General features: G+C 41.8%; 1 protein-coding gene across 1 annotated transcript in view; it reads right to left on the bottom strand.

The window, feature by feature from the left end:
• PRDM5 (PR/SET domain 5) overlaps positions 1-26,288 on the bottom strand; it is a 373,869-nt gene that overhangs the window by 238,906 nt on the left and 108,675 nt on the right. Inside the window, exons 9-11 of the mRNA XM_075336363.1 lie at positions 24,002-24,081; positions 6,289-6,373; positions 5,661-5,818 (exon numbers count right to left, since the gene is read on the bottom strand). Of these exons, the coding sequence (XP_075192478.1) occupies positions 5,661-5,818; positions 6,289-6,373; positions 24,002-24,081 (323 nt within the window). The remainder of the gene's footprint in view (positions 1-5,660; positions 5,819-6,288; positions 6,374-24,001; positions 24,082-26,288) is intronic.

Raw genomic sequence — 26,288 nt, 5'->3', positions numbered from 1 at the left:
AAATATTATAGTAGTAGTATTGGATTGAGCAGTGTATGACTGGAATATCATGAAAGGAATAGAGTAATGAACTGAGTTATCAGATTGACTAAAGGCTACTTTACACACTGCGATATCGGTCCCGATATCGCTAGTGTGGGTATCCGCCCCCATCTGTTGCGCGACACGGGCATATCGCTGCCCGTGCCGCACAACATCGCCCAGAGCCGTCACACATACTTACCTGTCCGGCGACGTCGCTGTGACCGGCGAACCGCCTCCTTTCTAAGGGGGCGGTCCGTGCGGCGTCACAGCGACATCACTGAAACGTCACTGAACCGCCGCCCAATCGCAGCGGAGGGGCGGAGATGAGCGGGACGTAACATCCCGCCCACCTCCTTCCTTCCGCATAGCGGCCGGGAGGCAGGTAAGGAGAGCTTCCTCGCTCCTGCGGCGTCACACGCAGCGATGTGTGCTGCCGCAGGAACGACGAACAAACTCGTTACTGCTGAAGTAACGATAATTGGGAATGGACCCCCGTGTCGCCGATTAGCGATTTTGCACTGTTTTGCAACGATGCAACATCGCTTATCGGTGTCACACGTAACGGCATCGCTAATGCGGCCGGATGTGCGTCACAAAATCCGTGACCCCAACGACTCCGCATTAGCGATGTCGCAGCGTGTAAAGCCCGCTTTAGGTGATGGATTCTGGGAGAGTGGTAGTGAGCTGCACGTGAGCGGGTATGGGTAGCGGGCACAAGGACAGCAAGAAGTACAGTGCCATCATGCTCTGCCTAATTATACATCAAAATCAGCTAGCTACGCTATTCACATCTTTGGATACTAAAAAAGATTTGTTTCTCAATCAAGATGTCAATCCCGTAAGGCTGTGGAAGTGCATGGGCCTTATATTGAGAAATAGTGGGTTAGAAGACCATTTTTTAGGATTTCCGTCCCTATATTTTTAAAATAAAAAGAAATCAACATAATGCTTATGTGACCCTGGGATAATTGTTTGAGTTGCTCCCTGCTGGAATATCTGGTGCTCTCCTGCCCAGTTGCCTGCAAAACAAGCCTGCTTAGTACTGACCAAAGAGCTTATGGATTCCAACCTCCCAAAATATTTAGAAGTACCTCTTTTTACAGTCCAAGACAATTATTTTTTATAAAGTTATATAAATACTGAAGATCACTGTAATGAAACAACTGTATTCACAAAATCTGTACTGAGGCCTCTGTAAGCAATTGCTAGCGATATTGCGAGCGATAGCACTCGCCCCCGTCGTTCGTGCGACATTTGGTGATCGCTGCCATAGCGAACAATATCGCTACAGCAGCGTCACACGCACATACCTGTGTAGCGACGTCACTGTGACCGCCGAATAATCCCTCCTTCAAGGGGGAGGTGCATTCGGCGTCACACGTCACAACGACTTCACTAAACGGCTGCCTAATAGAAAAGGAGGAGCGGAGATGAGTGTTCGGAATATTCCGCCCACCTCCTTCCTTCCTCATTGCCGGTGGACGCAGGTAAGGAGATGTTCGTCGTTCCTGCGGTGTCACACATAGTGATGTGTGATGCCACAGGAACGACGAATAACCAGCGGCACGCACCACCAACGATATTATGAAAAGGAGCGACGTGTGAGCGATCAACGATTTTTGACGTTTTTGGGATCGTTGATCATCGCTCCTAGGTGTCACACGCTGAGCTGTCGCTAACGACGCCGGATGTGCGTCACGAACACCGTGACCCCAACGATATATCGTTAGCGATGTCGCAGCGTGTAAAGCAGCCTTTAGTTAAACAAATATCTATATACATGTGCCTGACCATATAACTAGAGAAAAGCCATCCTGAGAATAAGGAAAACCTACCAAAATTGGAGATGACTTTCAACAAACAACACCCTCATCCTATGAAATTGTCGAACTTGTTAATATTGCACTTTATAAGGAAGACAAACTCAATTTTGGGTACAATACTCTCACGAAATATAATCCAATATTCACTTATATTTTTATTTGATATTTATGTATTCTTTATTTTTACTTTCATTGCCCATTTCTTTTGTATTTTTCTCTTTCTCTTTATAATGTTCTTATTCACTGATTCTATTACTTACTTTTATGTAACCTACTTGTATTGTTGGCTACCCCAAAAATGTGCCTATATTTTAGTCCACCATTGCTGTGCAAGCCCATGCTAGGCACCATAATAACATATCTTGTATTGTGTCTTTCTCATTTTGCAAGGCGGCGTGAGCTCGCACTGCCCTCCCAGCTTCCGCCTGCAACAGTAACCGTCCTTCCACTTCATTTTTTCCTGCACACATCATAACACATCTGATGTGGATAGGCAAATGTGAAAACAGATGCCTCATCTCTTCTTCCGGTTTCTGTGTCGTTGATTTGAGGGCCACTACACAACCAGTCTTCATCAAAGAGGTGAGCCACTGCATAAAAAACTTGTTCTTTCACCCTGTGTTATTACTGAACCCTAACACTCTCACAGGGATGGACAAACCAGGAGAGATGTAAAACCAGAAATTCACAGGTCTCAAAATAGGCTAGTACTTGCCCTAGCCCTGACCCTGATTTGTCCCTGCCTGACCACGGAGGTTGTAACCCTAAGATCACGTAATGGTACCCCACTCGTCGACGGCTGACCCCAAGGGTTCTTCACTGTACCCTAAGCTATAAACCAAGGGTAATACAAAAGTAACAATAAATATAAATGAAGTGCACACAAGCAGAGGGTGAGACATATGGCTAGGAATGTGCAAACACAGTCGTACAGGAATGATAGAATACAAGAAATAAAAACAAAAATAACACAGAATTTCAATAGCAATGACTCTGTAAGAAAACCTTAACCAAGGAGTTGGGGTTCCAGACAACCATACAACCAGAAATCACTGTTTCGAACACCGGAGTGTAGCCTTGGAAGAAGCTAAATGTGAAATATGCATTGTGGTGTTCCTTACTATTCTTGCAGTTTTTCAGCCCTAACTACCATTGGACCTTACCCTTCCAGGTATCCTATTACCCAATGCTTTTACTTTACTTGTTAAAACCATTTAGGTACCTCTGTACAGCTAATTTCTAAGCAACCTACTTCAATGTAATTTATTTTTTATATCCTCGTTTCATGTCACCTCTGTTTTAGAAGCCAATGGTCTACTTATCAATTATGGCATGTCCCCCTGTAATAACCATGTGGTGCTATACCTCCTGAAACGTCTGCACTTCTCTTGCAGGCAACAAATCTTATGGTGCCTTAATTGCACTTGTTGAAAATTTTGTGATTATATATTTTCTTCAATTAGCCACTAGGCTGTGTATGTTATTTCTATTGATTAATTTATAAGCATACTTCCTATGTGCAACTTCTACTTGTTTCTATCTGATTCTAAAGTGTCAGACTGCTCTTCCACAGATAAACATTCGGCCATACAGTTCTGACCGTCTCTTTTTCTCCCTTTCTTTCATACTCATATCTTCTCCTTCATATGCTACATATATTAATCAATTCCCGAGTCACTTATTTGTCAGGTATTTTCCATGAGTTTGTCTTCTTTATAAATTGAAAAATTAACAAGATTGCCCATTTCATGGTATGAAGGTGTTTTATCCTAAATAGCTGACATGAGTGGATCCCGCTCGGGGGATACCTCAGGTGATTCCAGTTTCAGAAGGTCACAGTGCTTCACTGCTGGCAGATCCACTGCTGTTACTTGAATAACATCTTCTTGCTAGTGGTGCTAGCACCCTTTACTGCCTGGCTGCTGGCTGTAGTTTTCAATCTCAGGTGCAGCTCTTTGAGCTCACTTCCCTTCACCATTTAAGGTCATGTTCCTGATCATATGATGCCTGTGAAAGAAACTGAATCCTCATTTCTATGTGGTCCACTTTGGAAGGAACAGTTCTGGAAGGTTTGTCGTGTTGTGTGCAGTGGTGGTGCCTGGAGTGTTTTCCCTTTTCATGTCTATTTACCCTGTTTGTTGTCCTACCCTTGTGTTTCTGTATTGTAGTGCTGAGATTAGAGATATCATTGGCCTGCTCACTAGCCAGGGTGAGTTTAGGGCAATTGAGGGCTTAGAAATGTGGTCGGCAAGGGGTTGAAAAAAGGTGATGACCTCTCTCTCCTCTCCCTAGTGCTAGGGAGCTCCATTATATCGTGACCTCTATGTACTCTGTGTGTGGTTGGACCTACTGGTTTGTTTTTTATATTTTTCAACTAATTCAATAAAAAATAATTTGTTGTAGTTATGGCTGTTCCTATAATTATTGTAGGTTTAGCCACTGTAAGTTGTAGATTAGGCTCCTGTGATATTCTCCAACAGAGAACCTATATACGTATGGCATTCAATGGATCCCAGCACGGTTCTTTGACTGAATCCAACAGAAAAGCCCATGATTCTATATAAAACTGGAGTCATACAGGTGCATACTAGAGGCCATAACACCAGAATTGCAACTCTTTTATGACTCAAAAAACATGGTGCCATATTAAGGCTTGTAAGAAGGTGACCGGTGAGGTTGTTGAGGGAGGTATATACCACATAAGTGGTAGGAGCCTCAAAAAATGCTGGCACTTGTGCCACATTTTATGGATTTTTTTCTCCTTTATTTCTTTACTTCAGTTTTCATGGGGTAGGCTTACAGGTAGCTGGAGAAATGGGCAGATCTGGCCACCTACCTCGCCCATGGGTGTGTCACATGTGAGGTTACATGCCGTTTTAATGGAGTCTGTGTTTGGCACATGGCTGTAGAGAGCTGGAAATCTCAGGCTGGGTGAAGTCTCTGAGAGGGTTCTGGAAATCAGTCTGGGTTTAGACTGGAAGGAGACTGCAGCCAGGCTGTTTAGTGCTGTGGCTGCAGGGCCGAACTTCTCATGGAGGAAAATACACTAGCAGGAGCCTGTGTGAGGAGGCTGTCATCCCTCCCCATGGACTCTAATGGATTATAAGCCCACGGTATGTGGCTGAAGTTGTGTTTTGTCTTTAAGCCAAGAAAGGCCGTTTATGTTTTCCATTTTTGCGTGAAGTGTTTTAATAAACGGCTGGAATTTTATAAAGAGACTGTGTTACCTCTGCTGCCTCAGCTACCTCGCATCGCTGCAAGCGAGTGAAACCCCCAGGTTGCAGTGTGCAATCTCACAGGCTGTATGTTGGGAAGTGGATGAAGTTTACTAACTCCAAACTAAACCTGATTTTTTCCAGTATAGTAAAGCGAATATCAATGGTGTAGTAATTGCTTTCATTTGCAAATAACTGATACTTAGTAGTGATTAGCATATACTAAATATTTGGGTTCGGATTATTCATACTGAATACCTAGTACTATTCTGGTATTAGTGACAAATAACGAATCTAATGCAACTCAATAGTGATCCCAAACATTTTTCTGTGAAATCTTCACAAAAATGCTCGGGTTACCCATTGACTTGCATTGGGTTTGTTATTAGTGACGAATACTGCAGTAGCACCATGTATTCAATATGAATATCCCAAGCCCAAATATTTTAGTATTAGTAGTGGTATTCGCTCTTCACTAATACGTACCATTCTTCCCTCTGTTATATGACACATGTGATCTATTATCTCCTTTTAAATCATTTTGATTTCAGCAAATTAACATTTAGATCAAAGGTTGTGAAAGAGGGTTTTTTTTTACCTTCTTGTGATTCTTGTAAACATTTCTATGTGCAAATCCTTTCCCGCAGAGTTTGCACTGGTAAGGTTTGTCCTCGCTGTGTATTATTTTGTGTGCGGTCACTTGATCAAGCCGTTTGAAGGATTTGCAGCAAACCTCGCAGGTGTAGGGGCGCTTCTCTGCAGAAAATGATTGGGGACGTTTAGTCTGTTGTTCATGGAAAAGGAGGTAGAAGATGAAAGGCAAACAGAGTCTGCTCTGGAGAGACTGCTGCATTTAAGTCAGTCCAATTAAGATTAACCAATTAGAAAAGCATCGAATGCCCTTTTTAACATGATGGTTCATAGCGGATGGAATAGCGAGACACTGCTACATTCTTCGCAATAATCTTCCCAAACCGACATCGCATTAACTAGCTTAAATCAAAAGAGAATGACTTCAAAGAAGCCTTACTACAAGATTAGAAGTTGGAAGATGTGCAGTGCATTTTATGGATAACACAATGAATCTCAAAAGTAATAATCTTCCAAAATACGGACTTTGTCATCCACACTACTACACTGATATATGGATTCTGCATGCTGCTACAAATCAATACTCATATAACACACTATAAGGCAATATACATTCAGGGGGGAGGGTGGTGTACCTGAGTGAGTTATCATATGCCGTCGGAGCTGGTTAGCCGATATAAATTTCTTGTCACAATCCTGACACTCATAGATCTCATGAACCTGTAAAATAATGATAATTAAAAATGTGTTTCTTCTCACTCTGCAAGTATCAAGCACTGCAGACTCCTCTCTAAACAAGGGTCTGATTCCTTGAACATATGTAAAAACAGAATACTTACAGAATACAGCGTTTAGATGGAATAAAGGGGTATTGTGGTTATTTATTGCATAAAGAAAATATAATTTTCCAATATGCTTTGTGTATTCATTTTTCAGTTCATTTACAGTGGAAATAAATGCGTTCTAACCATGTGATGGACACTCAGGTGCAGGGCCAATGGCAGAACTTGAAACACATGGATCTCAATGCAAATTCTCCAAGGCCCCCCAACTATCCTGGCTTTTTCATAGGGGCATCTGTAGGCTTTGGGATCATGGTGTGACTTCAAGTAATGAACCCACTGTAGTTATGTCACTGTCCAGGGCTCATAACCAGGTTCAGTAGGGGTATCAGTCCAAATATTGGGGAGTTTACTAGTTCTCTAGATGTTTCAAGGCTACTAATAAATATGTAGCAAATTTACCTAGCTTTAAAATGTAAAGGACCTACTAAATGAATTACCTTATCTATATATGCAGGGTATTGTCCTAGAACGTATGTAGCATATGATACACCAAAAGTTGAATTTTGCATAGTGTATGCATCACAGTGCCATCGCACGCTGAGCACTGCCCATCCTTCTGTTCTGTGACAACCTATCACTCTTCACTTTGTGTATCTCTTCTATACACAAGCCATAGGTCAAGTCTTGTTCATTAAGTGAACAGTGATATGTCATCACAGAAAGGAGTAGTAGCAGTTCTTAAAGAGGGATGTGGCTGAGATAATAAAGTTGGCCATACACATTTGATAGTTATTTCCCCATCGTTCTGCAGACATATCTTTCCTGACTCCCCCATACACTTGAGTATTTGGCTCTGCTGAGCATTCACATGTTTTCAATGGGGAGAGATCTGGTTAGCAGTGGGTTATCTCCCCTGCCCCGGCCACATCCACAGTGCAAAGGAATTGGTTTTGATTACCTTCTCTCAGGGACAATTTAGACATAGTGTCCAGATTGTCAACAAACAGTAATTTACTTGAGACTTACTGAACAGCTATATTACAGGCACTCTTCTTTAACAATACAGGGGCCACACAGTCCCTCAGCAGACATGCGGCTAACAGGCGGCTAGGGCAACCCTGCAATGCGATCGCAGGGCGCCGATGTGTTACCATGACAGTTCGGTATTAGATGATGAGCCCTATCACTGTCATGAGTCACTTCCTCTGATAGCCGGCAAAGCATAGCACTCACAGGAACACAACAATGTTCAGAGCGATGCTGCAGCATTGCTGTAATCAGGAGAAACAATCGCAGTGTACAGACATAAAGTCCGCTAGCGGCACTAGTAAAATCAGTAAAAAATGTAAAAAAAAAAGTTTTTAAAAATATGAAAAAATAACAAAACCTAAAAGTTCAAATCACCCCTCTTCTGCCCCATTGAAAATAAAACAATTACATTTTTTTAAAAAAAATCAAATATTTGGTATTCCCGCATTCAGAAATGCCTGATCTATCAAAATCTAAACTCAATTAATCTGATTGATACATGGTGTAGTGAGAAAAAAAATCCCAATGCAAAAATTGTTTTTTGGTCACTGTAACATTGCATTAAAATGCAAACAGGCGTTTAAAACATTGCATCTACCTAAAAATGGTATATTTAAAAATGTCAGCTCAAGATGCAAAAAATAAACCATCACTGAGCTCCAGATCCCAAAAAATGAAAACGCTACGGCTTTTGGAACATGGCGACAAAAGCTCTATTCTTTTTTGGACAAACTTCTGAATTTTTTTTCACCTCTTAGAGAAAAGTAAAACTATACATATGTTTAGTATTTAAGAACACATACCAATCTAGAGAATTATACTGAAACTTCAGTTTTACCATATAGTGCACATGGTGAATAAAAAAAACAACAAAAAAACAAAAACATTGTAGAATTTCACTTTTCTCTCAATTTTTCCACATTTGAATTTTTTTCCAGTTTTCCAGTGCTCTATATCGTAATATTAATGATGGCATTCAAAAGTACAACTTGTCCCACGCAAAATAACCCTCAAATGGTCAGATTGATACAAAAAAAAAATTATGGCTTTTGGAAGAAGGGGAGAGAAAACCGAAAATGGAAAATCGTCTAGGGGGTTAAGGGGTTAACTACTAAACTCAACTGTTGGTCTAAGGCTTTAACCCTCTACCTACCCTTAGAGAAACAGGGAGCAGTAATTTACAAACCCGGTTACTAGATGGCCACAGTGTACCCTAAACACCATATCTCATTTACTTTACGAAACATCGGATTGCAGGGCAAAGGCGGCCAAGCCCTACATCCCGCTATACTGGCATGAAAACAACAAAAGCCCTAAATCGTGCCAATACTTTGCAATTTATTAAAGCATTTTATTTTAACTTTCTGGCTTAATCGCTTTGAAAAATCAAGGACTCTATGTTTTCCCAGTACCTGCATGAATTTCCAGCATTACTCCAAAATCTAATGGTTTTAGATACATTTTATGTAAGACACTGCCAAATATGGTGGCACTATGTATATTGCGTGTAATAACATCAATTGATAATTTCTCTTCAAGATCTCCCTCACTGTTTGGCCGGGGCCACACGGGGATTACTGTGATCCCCTCGCATGACACTCGGTTCCCACTGGCAGTACAGCAGAGCCGAGTGTCATGCGAGTGTCCCTGCGACTGAGGTTCAATCATGCGATCGGACCTCAGCTGCGGGGGGGGGGGGGGGGGGGGCGACGCTGAGGAGGGGAGGGAGGGATTTATGTCCCTCTCTCTCCTCCACAGCCGCCTATTGCCATTTGCGCCCTGCACTCGCGGTACACTGGTGTACTGCGAGTGCAGTGCGATTTTTCTCTCGCCCCATAGACTTGAATGGGTGCTAGAGAAAACAGGATCGTATTGCACCGGCAGCTTGCTGCGCTTGTTTTGTCAGTCCAATTAGGGTTGAGAAAATAATCGCTCATGGGTGCTGACACATAGGCTAATATTGGTCCAAGTGGAATGTGATGTTTTATCGCACTCCACTCGCACCGATTTTCATGCAGTGTGGCTTAGGCCTTCCTCTGACACTGGTTCACAAGAATTGCTGATAGCAGCAAAATTCTGAAAGTAATTATATTAGACAATGTAAGGCGGTGCTCACTGGTTAACACTATGAGATTGTTTTTTATCCCTTTAATTACTATAAACATATCATAAAAGTATTAACAGGCTTACATGCAAGTTTATCGCTGTATTGTTCCCACCTGTTAAATTTATAGTAGTGTGTTTATAGGATTCTTCATCTCACATTTCTACAGTTAAAGACTAAAAATGGTAAATTCCAATAAAATAGGTTTAAAGGAAAACTTTTTTTTTTTACTGCATTAAATACAATCAACCGCCGAGGACACCAATCAACACAACCAGCACATAAATCATCATGGTTTTCCACACAGTTAATAAATGCTAAAATGTATCATTTTTCATTACATACTGTACATTATATCAGTTGGACAACAAAGTGGTCACAATTTCTTCTGATAGTACCGTGAAGTCAAAGTAAATAGTATAAACTGGAAAAAAAGAAATGTAACACTCGCAGGTACATCTCTTAGAAAAGCTTTTTTCCCACATCTGGCAGCATTGTGGCCTGAAACAGGAAACTCAACTGACGGCCACAATTTGCTATGCACAATTTGAAGACACACAATTGTAATCAGGGGATCTCATTACAAATCTCAAAATGTGGCTTTTCCATGGGCTAATATGGTAGTCGGATAATGTGAATATGACATAATTGTAAAAGTAGAGTATTATTCAGTATAAGGATTCATGTACATGACTGTATTGAGGTCACCTAAGTATTCTAGTTTGTACAGACCAGTAATATGGCTTACAAAGACTTTTTATACATCTCTATGCCTAAGATTTCATACAGAAAAATACCGTATTAAAAGTAGTTTTCATATTTTATTTCATTTAATAATTAAATATTTTTTATTTTCCCCACAAGCACCAGTATTGTGGAAGGAAGGGTAATCCTGAAGAACTCCTCCATGTCAATTCTTCTCTTAAATATGGAACTGCACTAGACTAAACTCAATATAAAATAAAATAAAAAAATAAATCAAATGAGTAGAATGGAACAGAATTTTTTTTGCATTCAAAATGTGAAAATGTACTGTATATTAATTAAATAAAAACACAAATGTTTCAGAAAGAAATGAAAAAAACAGAAAGAGAAGGAAAATCGAGATGTTGCACAGAAATATCAGTGAAATAATAAAAACGTCAAGACTCTTAGCAGAGAAGCACAAATAGAAATAAATGATTTCTGAAAGTTCAGGCATCAAAATGTTTAGACTATAGCTAAGGGCACTTTCACATTGCGTTTTCACCTACGTTCACTGGTCCCGTCGGGGCAGCCATCCGAACCCCCGTCCCCGCAAAACGTGTTTCGGACGCATACGCTGACGGGGCCATTGACTATAATGGAGCAGATGGAGTCAGCGTGTGCTCTGTCTTGCTCCATTTTCAGGTATATACGTTTTCTGCAGACGGACACCCAGATGTACAGTCATGGCCAAAAATTTTGAGAATGCTACAAATATTAATTTTTACAAAGCCTACTGCTTAAGTTTTTCTAATGGCAATTTGCATATACTCCAGAATGTCATAAAGAGTGATCAGCTTAACAGCAATTGCTTGCAAAGTCAATATTGGCTAAGAAAATGAACTTCAACCCCCAAAACACATTTCAACATCATTGCATTCCTGCCTTAAAAGGAGCAGCTAACATTGTTTTAGTGATTGTTCCATTAACACAGGTGTGGGTGTTGATGAGGACAGGGCTGGCGATCAATCAGTTATGATTAAGTAAGAATGACACCACTGGACACTTTAAAAGGAGGCTGGTGCTTGGTATCATTGTTTCTCTTCAGTTAACCATGGTTGTCTCTAAAGAAACACGTGCAGCCATCATTGCTCTGCACAAAAATGGCCTAACAGGGAAGAGTATCGCAGCTACAAAGATTGCACCTCAGTCAACAATCTATTGCATCATCAAGAACTTCAAGGAGAGAGCTTCCATTGTTGCCAAAAAGGCTCCAGGGCGTCCAAGAAGGACCAGAAAACACCAGGACCGTATCTTAAAACTGTTTCAGCTGCGGGATCGGACTACCAGCAGTGCCGAGCTAGCTCAGCAATGGCAGCAGGCTGATGTGAGTGCTTCTGCACGCACTGTGAGGCGGAGTCTGCTTGAGCAAGGCCTGGTTTCAAGGAGGGCAGCAAAGAAGCCACTTCTCTCCAGAAAAAACATCAGGGACCGACTGATTCTGCAAAAGGTACAGGGAGTGGACTGCTGAGGACTGGGGTAAAGTCATTTTCTCAGATGAATCCCCTTTTCGATTGTTTGGGACATCTGGAAAACAGCTTATTAGGAGAAGAAGAGGTGAGCGCTACCACCAGTCTTGTCTCATGCCAACTGTTAAGCATCCTGAAACGATTCATGTGGGGGGTTGCTTCTCAGCCAAGGGAATCAGCTCACTCACAGTCTTGCCTAAAAACACAGCCATGAATAAAGAATGGTACTAGAATGTCCTCCAAGAGCAACTTCTCCCAACTGTCCAAGAGCAGTTTGGCGCCCAACAATGCCTTTTCCAGCATGATGGAGCACCTTGCCATAAAGCAAAGGTCATCACTAAATGGCTCATGGAACAAAACATAGAGATTTTGGGACCATGGCCTGGAAACTCCCCAGATCTTAATCCCATTGAGAACTTGTGGGCAATCATCAAGAGACGGGTGGACAAACAAAAATCAACAAATTCTGGTAAAATGCAAGCATTGCTTATGCAAGAATGGACAGCTATCAGTCAGGATTTGGTCCAGAAGTTGATTGAGAGCATGCCAGGGAGAATTGCAGAGGTCTTCAAGAAGAAGGGTCAACACTGCAAATATTGACTTGCTGCATTAACTCATTCTAACTGTCAATATAACCTTTTGGTACTCATAATATGATTGTAATTATATTTCTGTATGTGATGTAAACATCAGACAAACACAATTAAAAACCAGAGGGCAACAGATCATGTGAAAATATAATTTTGGTGTCATTCTCAAAACTTTTGGCCATGACTGTAGTCTACTACGTTCGGGTGTCCACCTGCAGAAAATGTATACGGCCGAAAATGGAGCAAGACAGAGCACACGCTGATTCGGTCTGCTCTATTATAGTCAATGGCCCCGTCAGCATATGCGTCTGAAACAAGTTTTGCAGGGGGAGGGGGTTTTGGACGGATGCCTCGACGGGACCAGTGAACGTAGGTAAAAACGCAATGTGAAAGTGCCATAAGGCTATGTGCGTACACTGCAGACTTGGTGCAAAAGATGTCTGCATGAAATCTGCACCTTCTGGCAGAAATATGCACCAAAAACACATGGGTTTTCATGCATTCTTGTGCCATGCGTTTTTTTTAGTGAAGTCAACAGGTGCAAGGGCTCAAAAACGCAGGAAACATGCACCAACAATTGACACGCTGCAGATTTTTTTCTGCACCAAATCTGCAAGTAAAAAAATAAGCATTTCAGATGACCTTGCTGACATAGCCGTCGTAAAGATAGGCATTCAGATTTGTGCCACAATCTGCACCGGATCTGCATAAAAAAATGCACCGTGCGTACACACCCCCCCAATACATTTTTTAAGACATTACTTTGGTTATGTAAATTAATTAAAGACTTCTAGAATGACGTAAATGAAATGGTAAAACTCTATACAGTTAAGAATTTTAAATGAATATTTTATTACTTTATCTAACCCCTTTCTGCCATGGCAATTTTCTATTTCTGGACTTTTGTTTTTTTCCCTTCTCTTCTCTTAGAGTCATAACATTTTTATTTTTCCATCAATATAACTCTATGAGGGCTTGATTTTTTTATGGGATTATACCATTTATTTTAATATGTGAAATGCTGGAAAATTGGTGAAAAATTCCAAGTGCAGTGGACTTGCAAAAAAAGCGCAAATCTAAAATTGTTTTTAGGATGTGTTTTTACAGCATTCACTGAGCGGTAAAAATTACCTGGAAGTCAGTGCAATTAGGGTGATACAAAACATGCAAAGGTTTTTTTTATTTAAGTACCGTATTTTTCATATTATAAAAATTTTGGGAGGAAAATGAGGGGTCTATCTTATAAGCTGAATGTAACTTACCTCCCATAGTTTTGCACTGGTGCGAGTGCAATCTGATATTTTATTGGATTTCACTTGTCCCTGCAAAACGCAAATGGAACCAATGCCAAAATCTGTATCCAATAAAGACTTTCCATTACTGAGGTGGGAGACAGCATGCATCAGATACTAGCTGCTCAATTTGAGCCATGTTTGCTTTACTCTGAAAGACTGCGGCATTTCAGAGAAAAACATGATATAAAAGTTAGGCTATGTTCACACGATGCGTTTTGCTGCATTTTTGCAACATTTTTTGTGTTTTAAGCAAATTAAAAGCTGATTTTTACAGTATCCGCAAAAGCTCTGAGATTCCAGAAATCCCACGCGCACACATAAACACACACACACACACATGCTTGCTTTTTTTCCAGACTGAAATGGAAAACTGCTGCGTTTTTAAAAGAATCAGCATGTCAAGTTTTTCAGCGCTTTTTTTCAGATTTTTTTCCACCATTGAAAGCAATGAGAAGCTGAACAAACACAATTGGATTTCATGCTGTATTTTTGCTGATTTTGTGGTGAATGAAACAAATTTTATTTAAACATGTACTGTAGACGAATGACCCAACAGAAATACAGCTAATAAAAAGCAACGAAAATGCAGCAAAAACAAAAAAATCTGCTTTTTGTCAGCAGCTTTTTAACTGCAAAGAGAGCAAGTTTTGCTGCAGAAAAAAGCAGCAAAAAAGAAATGTGTTAACATAGCGTTACCTGGTAACTGAGCAGCATGGGTGACTAGCTGAAAAGCCTTCTCACCATCAGCTCCTCTTGAGTGACGTGTATAGGGAGAGACATGTCAGTCATTGGTAGTTGCCAGGGAGGAGCTATCGGGGATCATCCTTTTTGACTAGTCTCCTGTGTGACTTGGTTCCCAGCCGTCTTTCGAAGAAATTTTCTCTTTGAAATAGCGCAGCATTTCAAAGTCAAATTTTCATTGCTATAAACATGCAGCCAGCGTTTGATAGATCGGGCAGCATCTATCAGCTGTCAGTTTCCCCTTTTATCTTACTAAGGCCTGTTTCACATGTCAGTGAAAAACACAGACGTTTTTCACTGACGTATTAAAAATGCATTTGTTCCTCCGTGTGCAGTGATTCACGACACACGTATGTTCTCCATGTGCTGTCCGTGATCCATGATCAGTGATAGCACATGGAGATCAGGCACTCTAAACTCACCTGTCCCCACTCCTGCTCTTTGTGGTGCTGAAGTCTCCCACGATGTTGTCTCTCGGCATCTGCTGCTACTGCAGAATCACATCAGTGATTCTGGTACATATGTGACAGATTTTATACATACCAGAATCACGGACATACACAGACCCATTAAAATCAATGAGCCTGTTCACACATCAGTGATTTTTCACTGACTGTGTCTCCATGCGGTCTACACGTGTGTCCGTTTTTTCGCTCGGAGACATGTCCAATTTTTCTGGCATCACTGATGTCACACGGAACCCACAGTGGTGTGTTCCGTGAAACATGTACCTTAAAAACATGTACATTTAAAATAAAAAGTTTTTTAAACTCACCTCTCTCCAGCGACACTGTCTTCAGCCACTGCTGTCTGCTGCTTTCAGGCCGGCTAATTATTCTCATTACTATGCAGCTATGCACTGCACAGCCGACCCGGAAGTAGCTGCAGAGGTGAGACAGCAGCGGCCGGACACAAGAGAGCCGGAGTTTCAGTATCGCAGACAGCAGGAGCGGAAACAGGTGAATTTGGAATACCTGATCTTCATGTGCTATCACGGATCACATGGAGAACACACATCTGCCATGAAATCACAGCATACGGAGGGACATATGAGTTTTGTTACACATTCACTGACATGTGAAAGAGGCCTAAAAGTAATGCAATGTTACTAGCTACCAGAACTGCCTTAAAATTTTGAAAGCTTTAAAATATATATTTTTCTGGTTAGTCAATAAAGGTATCACTGATAAAATACTTCTAAATATCAATATTAAATATACATATTTTTACATATTATTACAAAAATTAACAAATCATTAAAGTATATTATTTCAAATTTTTTTTAGAATTTATTCATTTATTTCAGAAACGCATGGCTAATATTTGTACCAATTTGTTAGAACGGTTAAAAGGTTAGGGAGGGATTTACTGTCTGTATAAAGAATTCATTGTCAGTAAATGCTTTTCTTTTCTTTTTTATTACTTTGATTCTATAAACATGTTTTTGTAAGATATTTGATAGACCTGTAATTAAATTAAATGCCAGAGATGTTAAACCAGAGGCTCTGCTTTAAACTGAAAATCTCAATAATGACCTCACTGGGATTTCCTTTTCTCCCACAGATGCCATTAAAATGCAGAAAAGAGAACAGCCAAGTTTCTAGTTGCCATTTTTACTAAAAATCTTGGAAAGAAAAAATCTGTTCCTGATACGCTTTTAGCTTATATCACTGGCAATAATAGGGTTAAGAAGCATCTAGGTAAAAATTGATTGATTAGACCCCATGTACACTGTCATGTCATTGCACAGGTGACTGCTTTGTAAAAGCTGACAATGAAGGATGACATTAAAACTCAGTTAACATATGGTATGGTTTAGCTTCATCTCCAAGTCTAATCAGTATGTTCTTTACCTTAGGACCTTGATTTCTACAGCAAAAATTCAATAAATTTACATTGTAAAGAATTATGTTCTAAATGTCCTCCACTGAGAAGTATTTATTTGAAAATTTCCAGAAACCCAGTACAGTCATGTTTTTTTAATTGATATTGATGTATTTGTATACCATTCGCTTCATAAGGCTACATGCACACGCTGCTTTTTTTCTGCTTTTTTGGCTGCAGTTTTGTTGTCAGAACTTTCTGACATTTGACTTCCCAGCAAAGTCTATGAGAAGTCAGATTTGTCATGCGCACGTTGCAGTTTATTTGTCAGCGTTTTATTTGTCAAAGGTTTGTGACAAATAAAATGCAGCATGTTCATTCTTCCTGCGTTTTTGTCAACATTTGTCACAAAAACACAGCAAAAACGCAGGGTGTGAAAAACGCACCAAAAACGAACCGAAAACGCACCAAAAACGCACCTAAAATTCCATGCGTTTTTTGTGACATTTCCAGGTTCTCTCTGACAAGGTGCAGTTTTGGCTGCAGTTTTGGCTGCAGTTTGTGAACACAAAAAGAAGCAGCGTGCGCATGTAGCCTTAGGGTTTGCTTACATAGAACTGATTTATTCCTGAAGTAGCCAGAAGAAATTCTACAGAGGTGAATCTAAGCAAGATCATGCAGATTTTTTTGTTGACCATGTAAAAAAAAAGACCTTATACTTAACTCGAGATGAGAGTGCGCCTATAGAATATATATATATTTATTATTATCAATACAAAAATACATACAGGGGCACTGTCATAATGAAATATATAGAAGTTTCAATAAAATACAACAGTGAATGGAAGAACAGAAGAACCAGAGGTTCCCAGACTAAGACCTCTTCCCCCCTCTTTACAGGACCCTCGATTCAGCATCTGCACTTGCACTTTATTATGGGTAAGCGTTGTCCCATGCTACTTTATTTTATAGGGAATTTTCCTTAGTATATACCTTTTAGGGCTTCTGTAACAATTGATTCCCTATGTTATTTATGATCTATGTGATTGCTGGGCCTGCCTTATATATAATTATATGCTGTAGAAATCTTAGTCTGGGAACCTCTGGTTCTTCTGTTCTTCCATTCACTGTTGTATTTTATTGAAACTTCTATATATTTCATTATGACAGTGCCCCTGTATGTATTTTTGTATTGATAATAATAAATATATATATTCTATAGGCGCACTTTATATGTCGTTACTATGTATGGCCATATAAAACTCAGTTTTTTTCTTCTTCTATGTACCTTTATATTGAGGGGCCGATTACATGTTGATAGGACTCCATCTGTTACATTTTCCTCTTGTTCATTAACTCGAGATGAGTGGACCCGAAATACAAAAAAATCAGTGTTGGAGTTTGGAGTTCGGGTGCTTTACGTATGCTGAAAACCCAATTGAACACTGCTGTGTTTCGGGTATGCTCAGTCCTTGGTCCACTGCGAGCTTCTTGCAGTGATTGGCTCACGCTCCAGGTAAAATCATTGTTATTGGATGTAGTGTGTCCAAAAGAAAAAACAAATGTAAAAACCAGACACTTCAAAATAACTGTTCTGTTTATGGCTGGCTGCATGTAGGCGGAGAAGTGATATGCCCAATTAGTGACTTCCAACGAGGTTCAGGTCAAGTCCGGGTCCATAACAGAATTTTATCTAAAGCTCGTCTGAACCTACCGAACTGAACTTCAATGGGTTAGCTCATCTCTACTCATGTTCCTTATGCTCTCTTCCACATTTCTTTAGTCCCCCATTAATCTCTGTATTAGGGATGAGCGATGTTCGAATCGAACCGTTTCGCCAATTTCAAATTCAAGTTGTTTTGGGCGATGTTTGAGTCATTCGACGAACTCGAACAATTTGCTTCACGTTCGACAGTTGGAGTTAACGTTCAATAATGGTTCGATCACCAAAACCGTGGCTTTTCACAGTAAGGCTATGTGTGCATGTTGCGTATTTGCATGCGTCCTGCGTCCCCAGCACAATCCCTCTCTCTTTCCTACTCATCGATCAGCTGCACGGCTATCACAAAGCTCCGGCGGCTTTTCCTCTTTGGAAAATGGCTGCCGCTCATTATTCAATTTCATATTCCCTGCTTTCCCCGCCCACCGGCGCCCATGATTGGTTGCGGTTAGACACGCCCCCCACGCTGAGTGACAGCTGTCTCACTGCAACCAATCACAGCCGCCATTGGGCGGGTCTATATCATGCAGAAAAATAAATAAATAAATAATTAAAAAGAACCAAAACCCTGCGGTCCCCCAATTTTGATACCAGCCAAGATAAAGCCACACGGCTGGAGGCTGGTATTGTCAGGATGGGGAGCCCACCACCCTAACAATATTAGCCAGTATCCACCTGGAATTGCCACATCCATTAGATGTGACAGTCCCAGGACTCTACCAGGCTCATCACAAATTGCCCTGGTGCGGTGGCAATCGGGGTAATAAGGAGTTAAATGGCAGCTTATAGCTGCCACTAAGTCCTAGGTTAATCATGGCAGGCGTCTCCCCGAGATACCTTCCATGATTAACCTGTAAGTGAAAGTAAATAAACAAACACAACGAAAAATCTTTTATTTGGAATAAAAGACAACCCCCCCCCCTCATTTACCACTTTATTAATCCCCAAACACCCATCCAGGTCCAAAGTAATCCACACGACGCTTTCAGCTCTGCTACATGAAGCTGACAGGGAGCGCCGTAGAACACGACCGCTCTGTGTAGCATGCAGCAACTGAAGTGAGCCGCGCTGTCACTGGAGACTTCATGCAGGTAGTGCCTGTGTGTGTGCGGGGATGATGGAGGCGGGGTGTGCGGGGATGATGTGGGGGCGGTAGTGCCGGGGTGTGTGCGGTGAGGATGATGGGGGCGGTAGTGCTTGTGTGTGTGTGGTGATGATGGGTGCGGTAGTGCTGGGGTGTGTGCGGGGATGATGATGGGTGTGGTAGTGCTTGCGTGTGTGCGGTGATGATGATGGGGGCGGTAGTGCCGGGGTGTGTGCGGGAATGGTGATGGGGGCGGTAGTGCCGGGGTGTGTTCAGGGATGATGGGGGCGGTAGTGCCGGGGTGTATGCGGTGATGATGGGTGCGGTAGTGCCGGGGTGTGTGCGGGGATGATGGGGGCAGTAGTGCCGGGGTGTGTGCGGGAATGATGGGGGTGGTAGTGCCGGGGTGTGTGCGGTGATGATGGGTGCGGTAGTGCCGGGGTGTGTGCGGTGATGATGGGTGTGCTAGTGCCGGGGTGTGTGCGGGGATGATGATGGGTGCGGTAGTGCTTGCGTGTGTGCGGTGATGATGATGGGGGTGGTAGTGCCGGGCTGTGTGCGGGAATGGTGATGGGGGCGGTAGTGCCGGGGTGTGTTCAGGGATGATGGGGGCGGTAGTGCCGGGGTGTATGCGGTGATGATGGGTGCGGTAGTGCCGGGGTGTGTGCGGGGATGATGGGGGCAGTAGTGCCGGGGTGTGTGCGGGAATGATGGGGGCGGTAGTGCCGGGGTGTGTGCGGTGATGATGGGTGCGGTAGTGCCGGGGTGTGTGCGGTGATGATGGGTGCGGTAGTGCCGGGGTGTGTGCAGGGATGATGGGTGCGGTAGTGCCGGGGTGTGTGCGGGAATGATGATGGGTGCGGTAGTGCCAGGGTGTGTGCAGGGATCATGATGGGGGTGGTAGTGCCGGGGTGTGTGCGGGGATGATGATGGGGGCGGTAGTGCCGGGGTGTGTGCAGGGATGATGGGGGCGGTAGTGCCGGTGTGTGTGCGGGGATGAAGATGGGTGCGGTAGTGCCGGGTGTGTGTGCGGGGATGATGATGGGGAAGGGGAGTGCCGGGGTGTGTGCGGGGATGATGATGGGGGCGGTAGAGCCGGGGTGTGTGCGGGTATGATGATGGGTGCGGTAGTGCGGGGGGGTGTGCGGGGATGATGATGGATGCGGTAGTGCCGGGGTGTGTGCGGGGATGATGATGGGGGCGGTAGTACTTGGGTGTGTGCGGTGATGATGAGTGCGGTCACAATACAGTCACATGTGCTGCTAAATCGCTGCATAATTATGCTAAATCGCTGCATAATTATACGCATGGACACAACGTAATGTGCGCAATGTTAATAATAATATCCAAATTCAATGTACAGTGTCCGGGGGGGTGAGGGTTCCTCGATAATGGCGATCTCCATTTTTTTTTCCTAACCGCGCGTACAGTGGGGCGGTGCAGGCTGTCAGCCAATCATACACAGCTTTTTACTACAAAGCCATAGGCACTCTGTGTGTGTGACACAATATTGCTTAAATATTTTCCACTAGAAAAATTGCGTGGTATTGATTCCTTTTTAAAAAAAATCTGGAGAACATTTCTCCACTATGACCCTGAGGCCCGGTTTGAACTCAATCTGACTTTTTCTGATATCTGGAGGACTGGTCCAGTCAGACAAATTACTCTTAAGCCTGCTTTACACGCTGCAATGTATCTTACAATATGTTGGCGGGGTCACGTAAGTGACGCACATCCGGCATTGTAAGTACATTGCAGTGTGTGACAGGTACGTGCGATTGTGATTGAACGGTAAAACGTTCATCGCAAACACATCGTACCTGTCTCTAGAATTGCACGTCAGATTGTTCATCGTACCCGGGGTAGCACACATCACAGTGTGTGACACCCCGGGTACGATGAACAGATCTCACCTGCGTCCTGCGGCTCCCTACCCAAAATGCGGAAGGAGGGGGTGGGCGGGATGTTTACGACCCGCTCAGCTCCACCCCTCCACATCTATTGGCCGGCTGCCGCGTGACGTCGATGTGACACCGAACATCCCTCCCACTCCAGGAAGTGGACGTTCGCCGCCCACAGCGAGGTCGTATGGAAGGTAAGTATGTGTGACGGGGGTTACTCGTATGTGCGGCACGTTCAACAAATTGAACGTGCCTCACATACAATGGGGGCGTTGCAAATCGCATACGAAATCGTATGTGAAATTGCAACGTGTAAAGCAGGCTTTAGGGAAAGTCTAAAGCCTGCTTTACACGTTACATTTTATCGTGCGATCACATTTGCGATCGCACCCGCCCCCATCGTTTGTGCAATGGTTGTGTGCAATTTCTTGCCCGTGTCGCACAATGCTGTAACGTACTTACTTTCAAAACGACCTCGCTGTGGGCGTCGAACATCCAATTACTGAAAGGGGAGGGACGTTCGGCTTCACAACGACATCACACAGCGGCCGGCCAATAGAAGCGGAGGGGCGGAGATGAGTAAACATCCCGCTCACCTCCTTCCTTCAGCATTGCAAGTGGCCGCAGGTAAGCTGCAGTTCATCGTTCCCGAGGTGTCACACGGAGCGATGTGTGCTGCCTCGGGAACATTGAACAACAGGACGTTCGATTTTCAGAAAATGAGCGACGTGTCAGCGATGAATGAGAAGGTGAGTATTTCTGCTCGTTCATAACTGTCATACGCTACGATATCACTAACGATGCCGGATGTGCGTCACTTACGACGTGACCCCGCCGACATCTCGTTAGATATATCGTAGCGTGTAAAGCCTGTTAAGACGTTCTGTGTCAACTTGACTGGAATAGGAACATACCTCTTAAAAACGTAATTGGGTGACTACACTACTGTATTCTGAGCCCTGTGGGTTATTAGCTATAGTGGAGATATATTGCAATAGGGTTGTATATATACATAATTTTGATTGTTAGCCACTTTTCTTGGGTTATATATTGCACAATACTGGCCTTTGAGCTAATATACATTTTTTATATATGTTTTTAATATTTATTGATAAAAGATGTACATTTTAGGAGTTTTTTTCTCTGTGATTTGATATACTTTCCCTAACTCCAATTTATCTATCCTTTGATTTTTTTTCAGAGCCCCCAAAAAATGACCCATTTTACAATCTAAATTTCTTAATGAAATCATCTTTGAAAATCAGACTGCACTTGGATGCCATTTGAGTGCGGTCCAATGTTTTCCACGGACCCATTGACTTCCATTGCCAATTTTGATTTGACACTTGGATCAACATCAGACATGTCACATGTCACTGCTTCACCACCGTGCGGAGCTGCCACCCAACCACCGTGCGGAGCTGCCACCTGACTACCGTACCGAGCTGCCACCCGACCAACCACCGTGCGGAGGTGCTGCCCGACCACCGTGCGGAGCTGCCGCCCAATCTACACCCCACGTACTGTCTCCTCCCCAAAATCCTATAGAATTTAAGTCCGCAATTTCAGGGCCCTCTTCCCTCTGTACTAGTCTGTCTACTGTAACCTGTTTATGTATTCTGTATGTAACCCCTTCTCATGTACAGCACCATGGAATCAATGGTGCTCTAGAAATAAATAATAATAATAACATTTCCTCAGTCAGAGGAACAAAATGTGCACGGCACAATAGAATATCATCAGTTGAGTGCTATCCATGAAAACCATGGGAACACTGGGACAAGAAATCTGGTTGTGTGCATGAGCCCTTATGCACAGAATAAGAACACCATATTTTCATTGTTGATATGCCCACATTTTTTTTTATTAAAAAAAATAAATAAATAAAATAATATCCCATGTATATCATTTGTGTAGCATCCAATTTTTATGGAAGCATTTCCACTACCAATCTAGAAACTTTATGTAATTATGTACTGTACATTTTACTATGCTCATGTATAAAATTAATCACACAAATGTAAGCAACAAATAAACAGATGACAATATGGATGGCAAAGGGATGAAAATCATCTGAGTTTTTTGGATAATACTCACATAATTTTCATACACACATCTTACCCTTGACTAACAGTGCTAAAAATCTAGAAGTAAGAGCAATCCTCAAGACTTGTAGCATAGCCATGTCCGGTTATAACTGAGTTCTCCAGAAGTAATGTGATGTTTTTGGAACAAGAGAATACTCTTTTTTTATTATATTGTAATGTTTTCTTATGACATCTTGTGGACATCATCTGATGTGATTATAGTATTAACACTACAATAATTATTCCTGCCTATAAATGAAATCAGCCTACTAATAGTGTCTATACTTAGGCCAATTAGGGGGCATACTGCTGAGCTATAATTCCAGCCAGCATCAATGGCCATTTGTGGTGCTATTTCTATACAGAGGCAGCCATAGTTCTCTAGTCTTATACAACCCACATTAAAATAGCTGGAAGGAAGGGAAGTAGAGCATATCCTTCCAGTAAGTCTAAAAATAACACCTATTTATTAGAATTCATTAAAATAAGCAATATTGTGGCAAAGAGTAAAAACTGACGCGTTTCTGCCAAAACACACCTACTCATAATTTGTTGCCAGAAACGCGTCAGATTTGACTTAGAATATTGTTCATTATAATGAATTCTAATAAATAGATTTTTTATATGTCTCAGATACATGTGCTGTACTCCCTTCATTCCTGATACTTTTACTGTGCTATATCAGTTGGGATTAGCACCCTCTGTGTATAAGGCTTTTGGCAATGTCTTTGATCAAACCAGCGTGGTGAGTTCCTTCTATTGCTTTTTATGTCTCACCAATTAAAAATAATTTGCAAGATTTCCTGTGACATTTATTCTAAAACCAAATAGTAATTTCAAATATATGATCTCGGGTTCAATGAGGTGTCCAATATCGTCAAAGCAAATAGTGAACTTTAATACATATATATATATATATATATATATATATATATATATATATATATATATATATATATATATATCCAGACTTACCTTTCGGTGCTCCTGAAGGTTAAGTGACGATGAGCATTTTTTGTTACAAACTGTGCACATTAACCTCTTCTTAGAATTTCCTATGAGAAACAAAGAATATATCTCATCGGGGAGAAAAGAAATAATGGATAAACTACAGTGGAACATAAGTACTGAGATGAAGCACATACATGTATAAAGACACGTCTGTATAAGATATTTTAGTCACTTCTATGGCACACATACAATATATGATACTATTATATTATAACTACTAGGAGGCAAACACTTACTTGAAGAATTATACAGCGTGGTGAACATTTTACAAGACACTACAAATTGAAAACAATGCTATGTGGTACTGTTGAGATTGTGCCATGGTGTGAATAGTATTAGGCCAGCTGTTGTATAACCAAATCGGCGAAACATTAAAAATTAATTTTGCGCACAGAGTAGATTTTCCCAAAATGTAATCTGTGCGCTCCCAGTGAAAGGCATGGAAGCCTTAAGCGGGCTTTACATGCTATGATATATCTAACGAGATGTCGGCGGGGTCACGTCGTTAGTGATGCACATCCGGCATCGTTAGTGATATCGTAGCGTGTGACAGCTATGAACAAGCAGAAATACTTACCTTCTCATTCATCGTTGACACGTCGCTCATTTTCTAACAATCGAACGTCCTGTTGTTCATCGTACCCGGGGCAGCACACATCGCTCCGTGTGACACCCCGGGAACGATGAACTGCAGCTTACCTGTGGCCACCGGCAATGCTGATGGAAGGAGGTGGGCGGGATGTTTACGTCCCACTCATCTCCGCCCCTCCGCTTCTATTGGCCGACCGCTGTGTGACGTCGCTGTGACGCCGAACGTCCCTCCCCCTTCAGGAAGTGGATGTTCGCCGCCCACAGCGAGGTCGTTCGGGAGGAAAATGCGTGTGACAGGGGGGTTACAGCATTGTGCGACACGGGCAACAAATTGCCCGTGCCGCACAAACGATGGGGGCGGTTGAGATCGCAAATGGGATTGCACGATACATTGTAACGTGTAAAGCAGGCTTTAAGCTATGTGCGCATGCTGCGGATTTATCGCCGATTTTCCCGCGGATTTGCCACGGATTTGCTGCAGAAAATGTGTCTAACATTGCTGCAGTCATTCACCAGCAAATCCTATGGGTTTTAAAAAATGCTCTGCGCACACTGTGTTTTTTTTATACCCACGCATTTATCCGCGGATTTTCCGCTGCGGAATTAATGAGCATTTCACTTCTTTTCTGCAGGTAAATGCGGTTTTTGGCTTAGATAATGGTAAAAATCCGCCGGGACCAACCTGCGGAAAATCTGCGGTAACGGTAAATTCGCGGCAAACCGCGGTAAAACCGCATGCGGATTTCGCTGCGGTTTTCGTGCGTTTTTTTTACCGCGGATTCTTTAAGATGGTCCAGACTGTCTAGTGCGCACATAGCCTTATAGTTATTTTATTTCATTGCAGAGAATACAGATTTGTAATATTGATTCCTAGTCAGACTATAGTAAAACCTAAGAAATCTATTAGATTCTTATTTTTATTAATATTACTATTAGTTAGTCTATAGAGCTGTAATACTAATAAATATTATTGCTATTGATATCAAAGGATGAAAAGGATCTACTTTTTCTATTCTTCCAGCCCACATTATAAGGACACATGGATATTATATATTTTATTTTTATTTTTATTTAGTTTTCATTTATTTCTATTGGAGGAATCTGTAATCAATTTTTTTGGCAACCAATGAGGAACAATTAGGTGATGAAATATTTCAGATCGGAGTTAAGGAGCACTGCTTTATGTGATAGATGAAACATCATAAATACGGAAGTCAGAACAGTTTAGGCCAATTACACAGGGGAAATGACTGACAGCTCACAGGATGGTATATGTGTTATATAATTCTGTTTATTTATGCAGAGCACTTTAGGACTCATATTGACATACGTAGATGGCTCATGTTATTTTTTACCAAAATTTTATGTTTATGTAAGTGGAGAACTAATGAAATAGAACGTTATTTGCACACACGATTGATCTGATAAGAGCAAATGTATTGTGGATCCTTATCACTCACGTTTTTCAGTCTTGATGTGCACTATACATGAAATTAATCTGCCAAAATGCAGCTTAAAAGGGAAAGTAGTAATTAATGCTTATACATGTATAATCCGTATTATCCAGCTCTCACAATTATGTAATAAAAACTGCATTTTTCCCACTTTATTGAAAGTATTTAATATAGTTGAATTAGATTTTTTTATAGATTGGGATTTT

This window comes from Anomaloglossus baeobatrachus, chromosome 1, assembly GCF_048569485.1.
Source record: "Anomaloglossus baeobatrachus isolate aAnoBae1 chromosome 1, aAnoBae1.hap1, whole genome shotgun sequence".
NCBI classification, from domain to species: Eukaryota; Metazoa; Chordata; class Amphibia; order Anura; family Aromobatidae; genus Anomaloglossus; species Anomaloglossus baeobatrachus.
Note: the sequence above shows the minus strand (reverse complement) of the source record. Positions and strands in the feature narration are given on the sequence as shown.